General features: G+C 56.9%; 3 protein-coding genes across 4 annotated transcripts; 1 reads left to right on the top strand and 2 right to left on the bottom strand.

Annotated features, from left to right (window-relative positions):
* The first annotated feature begins 348 nt into the window (after window positions 1-348).
* On the top strand, window positions 349-1473 carry P2RY4 (pyrimidinergic receptor P2Y4). The gene has a single exon (XM_065643701.1). The coding sequence runs from the start codon at window positions 364-366 to the stop codon at window positions 1471-1473; it is 1110 nt and encodes a 369-aa protein (XP_065499773.1). The 5' UTR covers window positions 349-363.
* On the bottom strand, window positions 548-8110 carry LOC135993691 (diacylglycerol O-acyltransferase 2-like). 2 transcript variants are annotated; one of them, XM_065643700.1, is made up of 9 exons: window positions 8071-8110; window positions 6225-6353; window positions 6050-6157; window positions 5758-5828; window positions 5464-5668; window positions 3912-4086; window positions 3632-3834; window positions 3365-3479; window positions 548-566 (listed from the first exon to the last, which is right to left on the bottom strand). In XM_065643700.1, the coding sequence occupies exons 1-9, from the start codon at window positions 8108-8110 to the stop codon at window positions 548-550; spliced, it is 1065 nt and encodes a 354-aa protein (XP_065499772.1). The 2 variants fall into 2 exon arrangements, with proteins under 2 accessions (XP_065499772.1, XP_065499771.1); XM_065643699.1 differs by lacking the exon at window positions 548-566 and having other exon boundaries at window positions 3325-3479.
* A 977-nt stretch (window positions 8111-9087) lies between these two features.
* IGBP1 (immunoglobulin binding protein 1) lies at window positions 9088-14974 on the bottom strand. Its single transcript, XM_065643299.1, has 6 exons — window positions 14769-14974; window positions 13934-14239; window positions 12033-12228; window positions 11006-11091; window positions 9854-9966; window positions 9088-9597 (listed from the first exon to the last, which is right to left on the bottom strand). The coding sequence occupies exons 1-6, from the start codon at window positions 14954-14956 to the stop codon at window positions 9452-9454; spliced, it is 1035 nt and encodes a 344-aa protein (XP_065499371.1). The 5' UTR covers window positions 14957-14974; the 3' UTR covers window positions 9088-9451.
* Window positions 14975-16257: the final 1283 nt, after the last annotated feature.

Genomic DNA, 16257 nt, shown 5'->3' on the forward strand with positions numbered 1-16257 from the left:
TTCCTCATAAGGGTCTCATTGTTCGCCGCGCCGTGGGGCTGCTGGCCGGCGGGGCCGGCGCGGTCCCTCTGTCCCCGGCACGCTTCCCGGCTCCCCGCGGCGCTGGTGTCACTGCGAGCAGCTCCAAGGGATGATGGATGGGTGTCACTGCAGGGGCTGCAAAGGGGAGGATTTGTCAAGCCTCCCTCGGCTCCCCCGCGAGCTGAGAAAAACCAGAGGAACCATCAAAGTGGCCGAAGCTCCTGGAGGGAGCAGGGAAATCCGGCATCTTTGGCTCCTTTCCACGCTTTGTGCCTGACAATGGTCGGGATCAGCAACTAATGCACTTTTATTAACCGCTCCCCTAGATCTGGCTCAGAGAACATGGCCACTTCAGTGAGGACCTTCCCGGTTGCCCCATGGACACCGACACCGGGGGGAAACATCACGGTGGTGCCAGAGGCAAAGTGCGTCTTCAACGAGGAGTTCAAGTACATCCTGCTGCCCGTCTCCTATGGCATCGTCTTTGTGGTGGGGCTGCCCCTCAACTCCTGGGCCCTGTGGATGTTCATCTCCAGGATGAGGCCCTGGAACGCCACCACCACCTACATGTTCAACCTGGCTGTCTCCGACACGCTCTACGTCCTCTCCCTCCCCACCCTGGTCTACTATTACGCCGACCGCAACAACTGGCCCTTTGGGAAATTGCTCTGCAAGGTCGTGCGCTTCCTCTTCTATGCCAACCTCTACAGCAGCATCCTCTTCCTCACATGTATCAGCGTTCACCGCTACTTGGGCATCTGCCACCCCATCCGCTCCCTGAAGTGGGTGAAGACCAAGCATGCCCGCATCATTTGCGTGGTTGCCTGGCTCGTCGTCACCATCTGCCTCATCCCCAACCTCATCTTTGTCACCACCAGCTCCAAGGGCAACAGCACCCTGTGCCACGACACCACCAAGCCTGAGGATTTCGACCATTACGTGCACTACAGCTCCTCTGTCATGGCCCTCCTCTTCGGTGTCCCCTTCCTGGTGATCGTCCTGTGCTACTGCCTGATGGCCAAGAGGCTCGGCAAGTCCAGCTTCTCCAGCCCCAGTCCCCGCATGCCCTCCTACAAGAAGCGCTCCATCAAGATGATCATCATCGTGCTCACCGTCTTTGCCATCTGCTTCGTGCCCTTCCACATCACCCGGACCATGTACTACACCTCCCGCTACTTCCAAGCCAACTGCCAGACCCTCAACGTCATCAACTTCACCTACAAGATCACTCGGCCCCTGGCCAGCATCAACAGCTGCCTCGACCCCATCTTGTACTTCATGGTTGGGGACAAATACCGGGGGCGGCTGCGCCGGGGCCCAGCAAGGCGCCTCCAGCCTGTGCCCGCGTACAACCTGGCCCTGGTGTCCTCCACGGACAACGTCACGGGTGGCAGCCATGCTGCCAGTGACACCAGAGGGACAGGGACAGCACGGAGCAGAGACGGGTGCTGAGGGGCCAACGGAGGGGTCACAGTAACCTTGCCCCTGGGCTCCATGAGTCACAGCCCCGCTGGGCTCTGTGTGGGTACCCTGGCACCCCCAGGTCCCCAAAGCTGATGTGCCCCTGCCCAGACTCTGTGGGGGCAGAGGCCACAGGGCCAGTGGCCATGAGGTTGGTCCCAGCCCTGAGATGCCATGGGAGTAGGGCGCTGGTGCCACCGGGGCAGGACAACCACAGGCACCTTGTGGGAACAGGGAGGATGCTGAGAAAGCTGTTTTGGGAACACAGGCTGGTGTCCCATCCTAGGGCATTTCTGGGGACACAGGGAGGCTGGCAGGTCACTAAAGAGAAAGGACACTGATTCCTCCCTGGCACGTGCAGCCCTTCCCATCTGCTCAACCACGATGTGCGGGACCAGACCAAGCCTGGCGAAGGCTCTCGGAGATGTCCCTGTCACACTGCTGGCCTTGGGAGAGGCAGGGAGTGACATGGCACAGGGCACTTGCTGCCCGTCACCCCCCAATAAAGCCCCTTCTCCTTTCTCTGTGCCCAGACCTGTTTCTCCCCATAGCAGAAGAAAGAGCGACATGACACCCACACAAACCCCAAAACACGTTTGAGAGCAGAGAAGAGCCACCGGTGCTGGGGCAGGTTCAGAGCAAGGGACCGGTATGGTGACACTCGTGGTGACGGAAGTGTCCTGGGAAATCTGCCTTTCTGGGTGTTTGCTTTCCAAATATTTACCTTGCCCTTTTGTTTGAGCAAGTTCCTGCACAGCGAGGAACAGACCAGAGATTGCCGTCAGTGCTGACGACTCCCCAACACCGGGGATGGGACAGGGCTGCCCCACCGCCAGTCCTCCCAGCACACTCCTCATCATTGAGGTGTCACCCCAGTCACAACCAGGTGGCACCAACCACATCCCACCAGGAGCTACCCAGCTCACCTGCATGAACAGAGGTCCCCAGGGACATCACATCTCACCCCACATCCCCATCCCACAGCGGGACCCCGAGAGCCACTCACCACTGAGCTGAAAGCAGAGAGAGAAGGGGACGTGCCTCCTCCACCCAGTTAACCCAGTAAGAGCAGCTGCTGCCCCTCACACCCCATCATATCTGATGGGGCCCAGGTGGACCCAGGAGCTGCTCAGTTGCACCTGAACGGTGTAAAGGTCCCAGCCCCGGAAATGGGACTGCCAAGGGAGGGGACACGGGAGGGTGACACGTCCCCCTGCATGGGGGTACAGTGGCGGTGCTGAAATCCTGCCCCCCAGCACACACAGGCAGCAGCGGTTGGAAATCTGTATTGGGTACAGAGGTGGTGGAAAAGGCTCATCTGGGGCCAGAGCAGCAGCTGCTCCTTGCCCAAGGCCGTGTGGTCCACAGCTGAGGTCCCCAAGTCCAGGAGTGTCCCCCCTCCACCCCAGGGGGGATGTCTCCCCAGCCTGGTCCCACTCGCCATTGGGATGTCACCCCAAAGAGCCCATCTTGTTCCCTCCTCCCATGACACCCCCTCCCTCAGCTCACGGTGTCCTGGTTATCTTGGGGGGGACCATGCCCATTGCTGGCCCCCAGCCTCGCACCACACCAGCCCCCCCACATCAGCCCCACGTCCTCAGGGGACAGCTGTGTCACCCACAGCCCCTCCAAAGCCCTTCTGAGGGTGACTCTTTCCCAATCTCCCCCTCCCCTCACTTCCTCCTCTCCTCCCACCTCCCACTCAGGATTTTCGGCCGGAGGAGCAGGGGCCAGAGCGGGGACCGTCCCCCGTGTGTCCTCTGTGCTGGGCCGGCTGAAATCCCCACCCGCAAGAGCCAGCGCCATTGTGAGCCAGGCCCTGGCCAGCGGCGCCGGCCGCGCTCAGAGGATGCGCAGCTCGTCCGTCTCCGTCATCCCGTACTTGGTCTTGTTCTCGTTGAAGAGCTTGAGCAGAGAGCGGACGTACATCTCGTGGTACATGTCCACCGTCTCCCGGCTGGGGTCCTCGATCTTGGGGACTGTCACTGGCTCCCCCACTGCCGGGAAGGGAGGAAGGTCAGGATGATGGTGTGGGGACCCACCCGGCTCATTGGAGACACGGGCCGAGCGTTGCCTTCCAACACCACCCATCATTGGGTGTCCTCCTCCTCCGCCCCTCCGCCTTCTGGGGGTCACCCACGGCACTCACCCACGGTGGTGATGGGTCTGGCGTAGGGGAGGAAGCCCCGGGAGTGGACGGAGGTGACACCCCGGCCATAGAACACGCAGGGAGCGAAGCCCAGCATCTTCTGGAAGCGCAGCTGGATGCTCCTCATCCAGCTGCCCTCCTCGAAGACGACCTGGCGGAACAGGTCGTTCTCCCCGAAGGAGAAGGAAGGGACGAGGTTGGCCCTGTGGAGGGGAGGTGGGGGACAGTGACAGGGTGCTGGGACTCCCGGACCCCCACGGTGGTGTCACCTGAGACCCACCCGTACTGCAGGGCCATGCGGACGAAGCCCTTGCGGTTCTTCAGGATGAGCGTGGTGACGCCAGGACGGCAGGAGAGGGACTCGGCCGCGCCACCGATGACGATGGCCACTGCGTTACCCGTGCCGTTCTGGGACAGCAGGTACCCGATGGCGCGACGTGTCACCGGGCACAGGCCTGTGGTGGGGACAGAGCATCGGCGCCGTGGGACAGCGCCCAGGGACGGGGACCCTGGGAGAGACCTCACAAGGGACTGTGTCCCGGGGGACAGGGCAAGGGACAGGGTAGGGGACAAGATGGGGACAGGGCAAGGGCGCCCCCTGCTGCAGAAGAGCTCCCAGGGAAGGGTGGGGTCGCCCTGGGCTGCCAGGGTGCAGGCAGGGTGCAGGCAGGGTGCAGGCAGGGTGCGGGCAGGGTGCGGGCAGAGAGCAGGCAGGGTGCAGGCAGGGTGCAGGCAAGATGAAGCTGGAGTTCAGGCAGGGTGCAGGGATGGCGCAGGCAGGGTGCAGGCAGGGTGAAGCTGGAGTTCCGGCAGGGTGCAGGCAGGGTGCAGGCAGAGAGCAGGCAGGGTGCAGGCAGGGTGCAGGCAAGATGAAGCTGGAGTTCAGGCAGGGTGCAGGGATGGCGCAGGCAGGGTGCAGGCAGGGTGAAGCTGGAGTTCTGGCAGGGTGCAGGCAGGGTGCAGGCAGAGAGCAGGCAGGGTGCAGGCAGGGTGCAGGCACGGTGCAGGCAAGGTTAGGCTGGAGTTCATTCAGGGTGCCGGCAGGGTGCAGGCAAGATGAAGCTGGAGTTCAGGCAGGGTGCAGGCAAGGTGCAGGCAGGGTGCAGGCAAGGTGAGGCTGGAGTTCATGCAGGGTGCAGGCAGGGCACAGGCAGGGTGCAGGCAGGGTGAGGCTGGAGTTCAGGCAGGGTGCAGGCAGGATGCAGGCAAGATGAAGCTGGAGTTCCGGCAGGGTGCAGGGATGGCGCAGGCAGGGTGCAGGCAGGGTGAAGCTGGAGTTCCGGCAGGGTGCAGGGATGGCGCAGGCAGGGTGCAGGCAGGGTGAAGCTGGAGTTCCGGCAGGGTGCAGGCAGGGTGCGGGCAGGGTGCAGGCAGAGAGCAGGCAGGGTGCAGGCAGGGTGCAGGCAGGGTGCAGGCAAGGTGAGGCTGGAGTTCATGCAGGGTGCAGGCAGGACACAGGCAGGGTGCAGGCAGAGTGAGGCTGGAGTTCAGGCAGGGTGCAGGCAGGATGCAGGCAAGATGAAGCTGGAGTTCAGGCAGGGTGCAGGGATGGCGCAGGCAGGGCGCAGGCAGGGTGAAGCTGGAGTTCCAGCAGGGTGCAGGCAGGATGAAGCTGGAGTTCTGGCAGGGAGTAGGCAGGGTGCAGGCAGGGCACAGGCAGGGTGCAGGCAGGGTGCAGGCAGGGCACCAGCAGGGCACAGGCAGGGCGCAGGCAGGGTGCAGGCAGGGCACCAGCAGGGCACAGGCAGGGCGCAGGCAGGGCACCAGCAGGGCACAGGCAGGGCGCAGGCAGGGTGCAGGCAGGGCGCAGGCAGCTGCCCGCGGCTGCTCACCCCCGCTCATCAGGTACTCCCTGAAGAGGGGCAGGCGGAAATTGCCGGCCAGGGTGGTGAGGAAGGGCTGGATACCCGGGAACATCTCCCTGAACCCCGTGGAGCCAGTGATGAAGTTGCAGAATGCGCCGACGCAGAGGATGCCGTGGGGGTGGGAGCCAATGATGTAGTTGTGGCTGGGGGACAGGTCGTGCGTCTTCACCAGCTGCGGGGACAAAAATGGCATCGTGGAGATGTAACACTGGTACCACCACCACCTGCGTGGACATCCCGTCCTGGCTCCCCACATCGTACCTTCACCGGGAAATAATCCCGAAAGTGCCTCCAGACGGGCCAGCGCTGCAGGCATGGCAGCCTCCTGCCACCTGCAAACCGGGAAGGATGGCAGGAGGTGACACCCAGCCCAGTGTCACCCCCCACAGACCCGCCGCGTCCCTCTTCCCACCGTGATGACGATGATGGGGAGAGGAGGGAAGGCGCAGCCGGGACGTGGTGCTCCCTGTTTGCCACGCCAGAAAAAATGGGGGGACCCTGCACCCCACCCGGCTGCAGAGCTGGAGGGAGGGGGTGCTGTGCCCGTCCCCACCTCTCTCCGGTGTGTCCCAGTCCAGGATGATCCAGGCCAGGTAGAGCGCGGAGATGGGCCAGAAGCTGGTGAACACCAGGTAGATGAGGAGAAGGAGGCTGACGGGTCCTGCGGGAGCCAGGGGTGAGCGGGTCTGCACCCCCGTGCTGGGACCCCCCAGTAGCCCCAGACTCACCCAGCAGCAGGAAGCTGAGCACCCACTGCAGCACGGAGAGGAGCTGGAGCCAGGAGCGCACGTCCCGCTGCGAGGGCCAGGGCGCGGCGAGCAGGGTGCGCAGGGCGCTCTGCACGCTGGCACGGCTGCCTGCGGGGGGGACACGGGGGCTGATCCGGCGGTACCTGCGGCTACTGCGGTTGGGGTACCGGGCTGAGATGGGAAGTAGGATGGGAAGGATGAAGCTGTTGGGGGAGGAGGGGTGGGATGGGAGAGAATGGGATGGGGTGGGAGGGGTGATAGTATGGAGGGTGTTGGTCTTGTTGGTCTCTTCTCCCAAGTAACAAGCGCTAGGACCAGAGGAAACGGCCTCAAGTTGCGCCAGGGGAGGTTGAGGTTGGATCTGGGGAACAATTTCTTCCCCAAAGGGCTGTGGGGCACTGGAACAGGCTGCCCAGGGCAGTGCTGGAGTCACCATCCCTGGAGGGGCTGGACAGACAGAGATGAGGTTCTCAGGGACATGGGGCAGTGCCAGGAGTGGGTTATGGTTGGACTGGATGATCTTGAAGGTCTCTTCCAACCAAAATGACTCTGTGATTCTGTGTACGGGATGGGGAACGCTTGTCCCCCAAAGCTCTGGCCCATGCCAGGAGGTGGCCATGACCAACCCCAGGCTGCTCTGTGGGGGCAGCTGGCAGGTTGGGCACCCCCAGCCCAACATGTCCATGACCCTGGGTGCTCCAGCAGAGCCGAACGTGGTGGCACATCCAGCACCTTCCCTGTGCCTTCCGTGGCATGGTCAGGCTCACAGAGAATTGGGGCTTTTTCAGCAGCGTGGCAGGAAGGTGGGGGCAGAATTCGCTCCCCAGCAAGTGCCAAGGACGGTGGCCAGAGACCAAGCCAGGGTGGCCAAGGCTGCCCGTCCCCACAGCTGTCCCCACCAAGCCTCATCTCCCCTGAGAGACAGCGCAGCAGACGCTCCGCTCCCCTCGCCGCCCCTGTCCCTCCAGCCGACCTTGGTGAACCATTAACCACCCCGGGCCGGGCGCCAGGATCCAAACTCCACGTGCGGCCCCATCCCTCCTCCCGAAATGGGCCCAAGGTGCCAGTCCCACCACTGCACCACTCCCGGCCAAAGGTCCAGTGCAGCCAGGACCACCCGGCGTGGCCGCCGCAGCCAGCTATGACAACTCTTGTGCCACAAGAGCTTTATTTTTCTGGGAGAACAACCCCAAATCAGCATGTCGGCCAGAGAGATGTTGGGGGTGAGGCTGGAGCAGACCTGTCCCCATGGGTCCCCAGGCTGGAGAACTCCAGGGCAGAGAAGAACAACCAAACTCCAGTTTGGGTGGCTGAGGGAGGTTCAGCTCTTTCCTGGTGTTACCGACTTTCCAAAGCCCCTTTTTTTTCTGGGGAAGGTGCAAAGGTCTGCCTGGCACATCTGTGCCTACCAGTTGCTTTTTTCAGTTCCTTTTTCTATCTCCCTGACAAGCACTCCACAAATGCCCAGACCACAGACAGAAAACGGAGAAGCCCCAGGGGCTCCGCTGCCAGCCCCGTCCGTGGCCACAGGAGCCGCTTCAAACACAGAAATTTTGACTCCATGGCCTGGGGCAGCGAGGAAAGGCGAAGGGGAATTTGCAGCGGTCTGGAGCATCTTGCAGGAGTAACATCACCGAACGCATCGTCAGAAATTTCGTTCCTGTTGAGCAACTGTATGTTTTCCTCTGGTGCTGCTAACCCCAAATTGCTCCCAATGCCTCCCTTTCCCCTGAGCACTAATGACAAAAAACGCTAATTGTCTGACCAGCTCCACGCGTTGCAAGAGCATCAGAAACCGTTCAAACACGCTTGGGAAATATCTTACCGCTCAGATTTTGGGAACAGGCTGCAATAATTGTTTTCATGGTGGTGAGTTCCACGCCAGACCCCGATTCAGTAGGTTAAAAGGCGAGTTTGGAAATCCCGGAGCTGCTTTAACCAGCTGATCCAAGGTAAACCAGCCGCTGCAGAGGGGAGTGGAGCCGCTCCGGCCCCGGCGCGCAGGGCGAGAAGAGCTGGTGGTGCTGGGGAGGATGAAGAGGGACGCTGAGCAATGAAGAGCTGCTGGTGCGAAGGGCAGCCGCGGCTCCTCGGAATGCTACCGCTGCCAGCGCCGCGGGGGCTCGGCCGGAGCTGCCTTCCCCCGGGAATGGAACCGTCTGGTATTTCACAAACCGCTGTCATGCTCTGCTGGTGTGACTCCCCGCCAGAGCCACCCGAAAACGTCATCCCGAAGCTCCCGCGGCGCGGGAACGGGTCCCAGTCCAGCACCATCCCCTCGGAGGGACACCAGGGTCAGCAGCTCACCCACTGCTGCCTGGAGAGGACTGGGGGGGGTGAAAAATGAGAAGGAAACAAGAGCAGCACAAAAGTAGCAGAAACAGCCCTGAGATGGGGCTTCAGGCGAACAGCAAAATAAACATTAAAAATCCACAGCTATTTCTCAGGATGGACCTCTCCAGAAGCACTTGCTAGAAGAGCCGGCTAATGCCAGACGTAGGAAAGGGATAAATACATATGTAGGACTCCATGTGTCATTAACATAAAAAACATGTTTTGCAGGAGAAGTCTGGAACCCACAAAACCTCGTAATCTGCTTTTGGAGGTTGCAGAGACTCAGACTCTGGAAAAGAAGTGTGCGGCAGCGTTCACTGCAGGGTACAGCTCCCCAGGTGTGCATGAGTTAAGAGGAGCGGAGACTGTTGTGTTTAAAACGTCCAACATCTCTTGCAGACTAACTGGATTTCCTACTTCCTGTTTTCCTATTTCCTATTCTCAGCTCTCCTGGTTGCTGGAAGAGCCCACGACAAAGAGCAAGGGATTTTCACAGCAGGAACGAGGCGGCACAAGAGATTTTATTTTGCTTAAAATATAGAGGGAAAAAATAAAATAAATACATTCACCCACAATACAAAGAGCAGTTTCCAAATCCGTGTACTTTTCTTTCAAGGACTCCCTCCGACTGGAGCGCAGAGGCAGCCTGACCCCTCGGAAAGCGCCGTGCTATCGCTGTACGTGACCAGCGCGCCCAGGCTGACATTTAATGCGAACCAAAGCAAACTGGCCTGTTTACTCCTCTGTCTCCAGCGCCTCCCAGAAAAGCCCCGGACGCCTCCGTGTATGTACAGTGGATTTACTCCTCCATCTCCAGGACACAGGCGATTCTGACAGGATTTCCAGGCCCTGCTCCATCTGCAGCGAGAGCATCAGCCCATGTTCTGCCGGTTGCCGTAGCCTCTGGGGTGCGTATCCTTCCAGTCATCCCAGTTCCGAGCTTTTTGAAGAGCTTCCTCGTCATCCTCCTCCTCTTTTTTCTCCTGCTGCTGCTTCTGCAGCTCTTCATCAGTGATACCTGCCGGAGAATAGGAGCGAGGGGCAGTAAGGCCAAGGAAGATCGCTAGGCACAGGCTCAAACAGAAGCCAGCCTAGACAAAGAGCTGGGATTACCAAAGAGCAGCCTAGCAATCCAGTTCTTCTCACATCTTAAGTCAGCTCTTACTCTTCCTCAGCCAGCGGGTGTTTTACACCCCGAACACATCCCTGTTCGCCCTCCCACTCAAGAGACTTCCCAAATTCCCGGTCCCGAGCTCTGCTCTGCTGCTCGGTACCTGGGGCTCTGTGGGGCGCGCTCTGGGCCGACACGACTCCCTGGCGTCTGCGCTGCTCATACCAGTCATCCACGGTCATGGTGGGCAGGCCAGGGTACCCGGCACCAAACACCCTGCAGGGACAGACAGACAGACAGACAAAGGCAGCGCTTTGCATCGCTACAACTGAGCAGAAACAGAGTCAACATACAGAACCACTCCATACTCCAACTGGTACAATATAAGGCACGTTATCGAGGAGAGCTTGAGAACAAACACATTTCTACAGCCTGGGCCATCAGCAAGAGACGTGTGACCTGCCCATAATGGCATTTAAAGAGTTCATCCTGCTGGTTATTGAGAGAGGTGGGGACTCTTCCAGTCCAAAGACCTTGAATCGCTTCTCCAGCGTGCAGAACGCTCTGTGCTGGCACAGCTTGCCAAGGAGGCCCCCGGGAATCAGGCACGGCTTGCCTGAATAAATATACACAGGGCTCAGGGCAAATAATGGCAAAAGCATGACATGAGATCCGGTTTCTATCTCATTTTGGGGGTTTTGCTGCCATATTCCTTGCAAGAATCTCACAGTACCACAAGGTGTTAAAATCTCGATTCCCTAGCAAAAGCCTGACAGTTAAAACCTGTATGATTGTGGCTGATGATTCCCTGGCAGGTATCACATCTTCCCAGGCCCTAAGATCACTTATTTGAATTCACTGAAATCTTCCAGAGTTCCAGATTAAGAGACCATGTGTGCTTTTCACTGCCGGGTTCTTTATTTTAACAGCAAAGAACACTTCTGTTTTATCAGGTGGAGGTTAGAGGGGCAGATGAGCCTTGCCTCTCCACAGCTCACCAAACAGCAAGCACGTGGCCTAAAAACCAACACAGCGAGATTTGCTTAATCCCATCTCCTCTTCTGCCCCCCCCAAAAGAAGAAACAGCCTCAAGCAAGACACTGCAGCAGGCTGGGAACAAACGAAGTTACAAAAAGCAGAAAAAAATGCATCAGACTTTCCCCAAACCCCCTGCCCAGGTGCACACCACGTGCCACCTCAATGTGACACCTGCCTGAAGGTAACGACTGGTCTTCTGCATTTGAAAGAGTATTTTAGGAGATGAGAACAGAGCGCTGCCTCGTTCTGTGTCTAAATAATCAGAAAAACAACATACTTGGCCTGAGCAGCATCCCGGGTAAGAATGAAAGGTTTCAGCGGAGTCCTGGCCTGCCGAGAGGTGCCGTGTGGTGGTGCTGAAGGCTGAAGATGCAAACAATAGTCACCAGAGAGTGGTGGAGGTAAGAATCCCCTTCTCTGCTTCCCACCCCCAGCAAGTTATTGAAGGTTTTGTAGAAGGGAAACACCTCTGCTGCCAGAGCGACATCCCAAGAGCGACAATTCGGGTCTTAATCTAGTTTAAATCAAACTCCACCTGCGAGCTTCTACAAATCACTTCTCTTTGTGCCTTTGTTATACCTGTTCTGACCAATGCAGAAACCAGACCAGCTCCCATCGAAGCAGGAAATACAGTTTACTTCCCCAGTGTGCAGAACATTCTGCAGCACGTACAGCCCATCGTTCCCGACCACAAATATCACCCAGGGCACCACAGAACTCTGCAGTGCCAACGACAAACTGCACAAACCAGCTGTGCCAACAACGCTGTGCTAAGGCCTGTGTCAGCACATTATGATTTTTTATTTCTAGACACTTTAGGTGAGTAATGTACAGCCCAGAAACACTATTCTCCGCAGAAACTGCCCAGAGATGAGAAGCTTTCCGCGTTCAGAACGGGCATTTATTTCTGTAACATCTGGACTCTTTGTAGACCAGAGCACAGGCTTTAAAAAAATGACAAGGGTCATCTTTTAATTTACAAATGTCCTTAGTTCCTTAGAGTTAAGGGTCTGGCAGAACCCAGCACGGTGGAGAAAAGCCCCTATGCACAGAGCGGTTCCAATCTCAGACTCAATGCTCCAGCATTTCACAAGCCATGACCGTCCAGAGCATATAGCAGCACCAGGCAGTGACTCACCCAAAAATCACACCACTGCCTGTTCCAAATTAAACCAAACCCCACCTGCTTGGACTGTGGCTGAGCCCAGTTTCAACTCACAGACTAAAACTAATGAGACTCTGGTACTGGGTTCCTCTGAGCTCCAACCACCCACAGGACCAGCGTTGCAGGAGACGTCTCGTACCTGCTTCGCGGTCCCTCTGCTCCTCAGGATGACCATTTCTTGGTCAATACTCTCAATTTCCTCAAGGCTGGTGTTGATCCATTTCCGGATTTGTAGGGTGTAAAATTCCCGTATCTGATCCTCGTCTGCTTGCCCGCCCTCCACAAAGCTTCTCATGGAGGCCAACCTGTTCTCCAGCTCCTTCTTCTGCTTGTATCTGTCTCAAAGAGAACAAAACGAGATCATTTAAGTGAACTTTTTCTAACACAGCGTTTTCTAAAATAAACCATTTCCTATTTATTGAAATTCAACCAAATGTAGCTAAAGAGCCATCTCCCGCCTCAATCTCCTTTTAATTGCTTTGCACAGAGCGGTTGCTGAGTGGTGCTCATTAGGGGATGAAAATCCAGATATTCATAAAGCTCCTCACGTCTGGGACAAATCTCCTTGTGCGAGGAGGATCCACTTGGTAAACACTGAGTAAAAGTCCTGAGAAGTAAAGCAGAGACTTACAAGGATTTGACCAATAAAAACTATGTCAATCAGAAGAGTTCCAATCCGCTTAGAAATAGGCTTTGAAAATGCACGGTTATATACATATATATGCATACACATAATATTTTATTCCCGTCTTCCCCATCATCTGTCAACTCAAACATAGACGTTAACCAGCATCTTTACTACACTTCGTAAGAGGTTTAACACAATTTCATGTGTTTAAAAAGAAAACTGAATACAAAAAAGGAGGTTCTGATGTTTACTGTTGTAATTTAAGTAGCTCTTGTCTGTTAAAAGCAGCTTCAAGACAACAGTTTAAATTTAGAGGTGCCTTTCAATTATTTTTTTCTTCTCCTAAAAGCTGAGCAATCCTTGAAAATTAAGCCTCTCATGTAAAATTAGGCAAGCCTGGCAGCATTAATCTCCTGGAGAACACAGGATTTAAACTCATTGGCTCCTTCACCAGGAAAACCAATACAATAGCTATTTTGAGTTGTTCCTATATGACACAAAGATATCAAGAAGGCGCTTATAAGCCACATTAAAACATTTTTCCAATTTGTGTCTCAGGTGGTTTTGTGTGTGCAGGTTGTTCTTTTAATATGATTTGGGCTTCCTGGATTTTTTTTTTTGACCTTTTTAGCAATTAGTTAAGAGGGGCGGGGGAGTACAGATATAACACCCACAGGTTAAGTCCTTGTGCCCCCACTTCCCTCACTTCAGTGCCACCTGAAGGACCAGCAGCGAGAGCCCAGGATTAGAAACCTGCAGGAGCCAAGAGGACAAGGAGATCACAAGAGTCGTTCTAAAAACCAAACCCATCCACACCCGCTCCACAAGAACCCAAAACTCACATCATAACTGGCTTTGCTGCGCTGACCACAATGGCTCCCGTCTATTCCTGTATCCCAAACCCATCTAACTCAGGTTACTCTCTAGAATATAAGTCATACTTTTGTATTTGTGCAATTTAAACAGCTCTCCAGCCCAGCTGGGGCCTTTCTGTGCTACTGCAATAGGCAACAACTTCATTGTCAAAATCTCCAACTGCACAACAAACAGGCACCATCTCTCGTTTAACGATCTCATAATCACACTGGCAGGTAACGTCCAATGGTGGCTGCGGCTTTACACTGTTGGCAGATTAAAGAACTAATCGTAAGAGCTCTTGTGCAGTTCCTCTTTGAAGACCAGACACTAAAAGACACAAACACATCTCCCCAGCCGGTGCACAACCCAACACCATAAAGCAACATGCAATGCAGATCTTAAAGTGAATGTTTAACGATCAGAATATTCCATCGCCAAGGGAAGCAGTTCTTTCCTGACAGCCCTCGTCTGCACAATCTCGCGCTGCCTGAGGCTCTCAGCTTCTTTCACACTGATTACAAAAAGCCTTTAAACACTGCCAAGTGAGATCCTACCTCTCGATTTTGGCTTGTCTGCTGGACGCCATGGCCACCAGGCTGGGCTGGGCGGCAGCGGGGCCGCCTGGGGCTGGGCTCCCCATGTCCTCCTCTCCCGGGGGGCTGGCGGGGGGCAACTGGAAGCTGCCCACCCCATAGCTGCTGCAGAGCTTGAGGAAACGCCAGAAGTGGGTCCGAGCGCTCTCCAGGTGCTCCAGCCTCTTGCTCAGGTCGACCTGCTTCAGCGTCAGGGCCCCCAGCAAGGCAGGCAGTGGCAGGAACTTCAGGTCAGCCGAGGAGATTTCCTCCAGCTCCTCGTTCTCGCTGCATGGGGAGAGATGAGACACAATCATAGATCGTTTTGGTTGGAAGAGACCCTCAAGACCATCAAGTCCACCCCTGGCACTGCCCCCGTCCCTGAGAACCTCATCTCCGTCTGTCCAGCCCCTCCAGGGATGGTGACTCCAGCACTGCCCTGGGCAGCCTGTTCTAATGCCCCACAGCCCTTTGGGGAAGAAATTGTTCCCCACATCCAACCTCAACCTCCCCTGGCGCAACTTGAGGCCGTTTCCTCTGGTCCTAGCGCTTGTTCCTGGGGAGCAGAGCCCGACCCCCCCTGGCTCCAAGCTCCTTTCAGGCAGGTCAGAGATCAGAAGGTCTCCTCTCAGCTCCTGTTCTCCAGCTGAACCCCCAGCTCCCTCAGCTGCTTCCATCACACTTGTGCTCCAGCCCCTCACCAGCTCCGTTCCCTTCTCTCAACTCGCTCCAGCCCCTCCGGGTCTCTCCTGCGGAGAGATGAGTCCCCCCGGTCCCGCTCTGCCCGGCCCAGGCCCCGGCCCGTCCCTCCGCTCACCTGAACAGGTCCAGCTGCGCCACCATGGCCTCCGCCTGCCGCAGCGCCTCCAGCCCCTGCCGCACCTTCTCCTGCACGGCCGGGGCCCCCGAGGACGGCTCGGTGCCGCTCTCCAGCTCCTCCCAGAGCCGCCGGCCGGTCTCCAGCAGCTCCGCCAGCCGCGGGCCCGCCCCGGGCCCCTCCGCCATGCTGGGCCGGAAGGCGCCGCCGAGGAACCGCTTCCGGGGCGGCCGCGAGTGACCCCGCCCCGCCCGCCATCTTGGTGAGGGCGGAGGGGCCGCCGACCGCGGCGGCCGCCATCTTGGTAGGGGCGGGCGGGGGCAGCGGTCGGTTTGGTTGGAAAAGGCCTTTAAGAGCATTAAGTCCAACCGTTAACTCAACACTGTCAGTGCCCCGTGTCCCTGGGAACCTCACCTATATGTCCGTCCAACCCCTCCGCGGATGGTGACTCCAGCACCGCCCTGGGCGGCCTGTTCCAACGCCCAGCAGCGCTCGCTGCGAGGAAATTATTCCCAATATCCAACCTAAACCTTCCCTGACACAACTTGGGGCCGTTTCCTCTCTCTTTATTCTTTTCATAATAAAAGCAAGAGAAGCAGCCTTTCTAATTTCTTCTTTTATTTAGCTCCCAAGTCCCTTCTTCTAATATCTCTGAAATGTAAACGGGCATAAATGAGTAGGAATTAAAGCCAGGCTTTTAGAAACCCAGATAATTGACCCAGATGTGAGAAACCGATACGGTGTGATAATAATTCAGGGCCGCCCAGAAGCACTCGGCCTCCGAGAATGAGCCAGTTTACAGTTTACTGTTTGTTTTCTTCATACTCAGGTGAGAGCTCCATTAAAAGTTATTCATCAAAACCAGGAGTGTGGGTTTAAGCTCCCCGTGCCCTGAGGACACCCGGGGGGTTCACCCTCCGCGTCACCACTTTGCTCAGGCTGCGAAGGCAGGTGACAGCGGGGTGAGGTACATCAAGGGGCGTTCTGTGGGTGCGGGAGGTGAGAAAATCAATTAGTAAAACGACTGGAAGTGGAATGGAGCCAGCGATCTCCACTGGCAGAAGGTGCTTTGGCATCACCAACACGTACAACCTGCTCACGTCCATCAGAGCGATTCCACAGCATCTTACCCCGTCGCATTGTCACCCCTGTAACCACTAAGATTCAACATTTCTGCAGCATTTTTCAGGATCAGAGCAAAAGAAGCTGCTGGAGTGAACTCTGACGCATGACCCGTTGTGTTCCCCGGAGTCGCTGAGCAGTTCACAGCTCACCTTTCCTCACCTTTCCGTAAGATATCTCCGTTTAATCTTTAACAACCATCTCCTTAGGGCGTTCTCCTTGGAGGCCTTCACCTCCCAGAGCGAGCTGGGCAGATTCTTGGGCTTGATCTGCAAGTAAATGTGAAAAGGCTGATGATGGAACAGCAGATCTCAGCCCATCCCCTTTGAACTGAGGGGTGGGCGACACGGTTTTGACCCAGATCGTC

The sequence above is a fragment of the Caloenas nicobarica genome, chromosome 12, assembly GCF_036013445.1.
Source record: "Caloenas nicobarica isolate bCalNic1 chromosome 12, bCalNic1.hap1, whole genome shotgun sequence".
NCBI classification, from domain to species: Eukaryota; Metazoa; Chordata; class Aves; order Columbiformes; family Columbidae; genus Caloenas; species Caloenas nicobarica.

Excerpts from the sequence above, each read along its gene's own strand:
- P2RY4 (XM_065643701.1), top strand. The coding sequence starts at position 364 with ATGGCCACTTCAGTGAGGACCTTCCCGGTTGCCCCATGGACACCGACA.
- LOC135993691 (XM_065643699.1), bottom strand. The coding sequence starts at position 8,110 with ATGAAAACAATTATTGCAGCCTGTTCCCAAAATCTGAGCG. Across the intron at positions 4,087-5,463 it reads GGAGTACCTGATGAGCGGGG|GCCTGTGCCCGGTGACACGT; the intron begins GTGAGCAGCCGC and ends TCCCCACCACAG. Across the intron at positions 3,480-3,631 it reads CAGACCCATCACCACCGTGG|TGGGGGAGCCAGTGACAGTC; the intron begins GTGAGTGCCGTG and ends CCTTCCCGGCAG.
- IGBP1 (XM_065643299.1), bottom strand. The coding sequence starts at position 14,956 with ATGGCGGAGGGGCCCGGGGCGGGCCCGCGGCTGGCGGAGCTGCTGGAG. Across the intron at positions 11,092-12,032 it reads GCAGAGGGACCGCGAAGCAG|CCTTCAGCACCACCACACGG; the intron begins GTACGAGACGTC and ends TTGCATCTTCAG. Across the intron at positions 9,598-9,853 it reads CGCGCCCCACAGAGCCCCAG|GTATCACTGATGAAGAGCTG; the intron begins GTACCGAGCAGC and ends ATTCTCCGGCAG.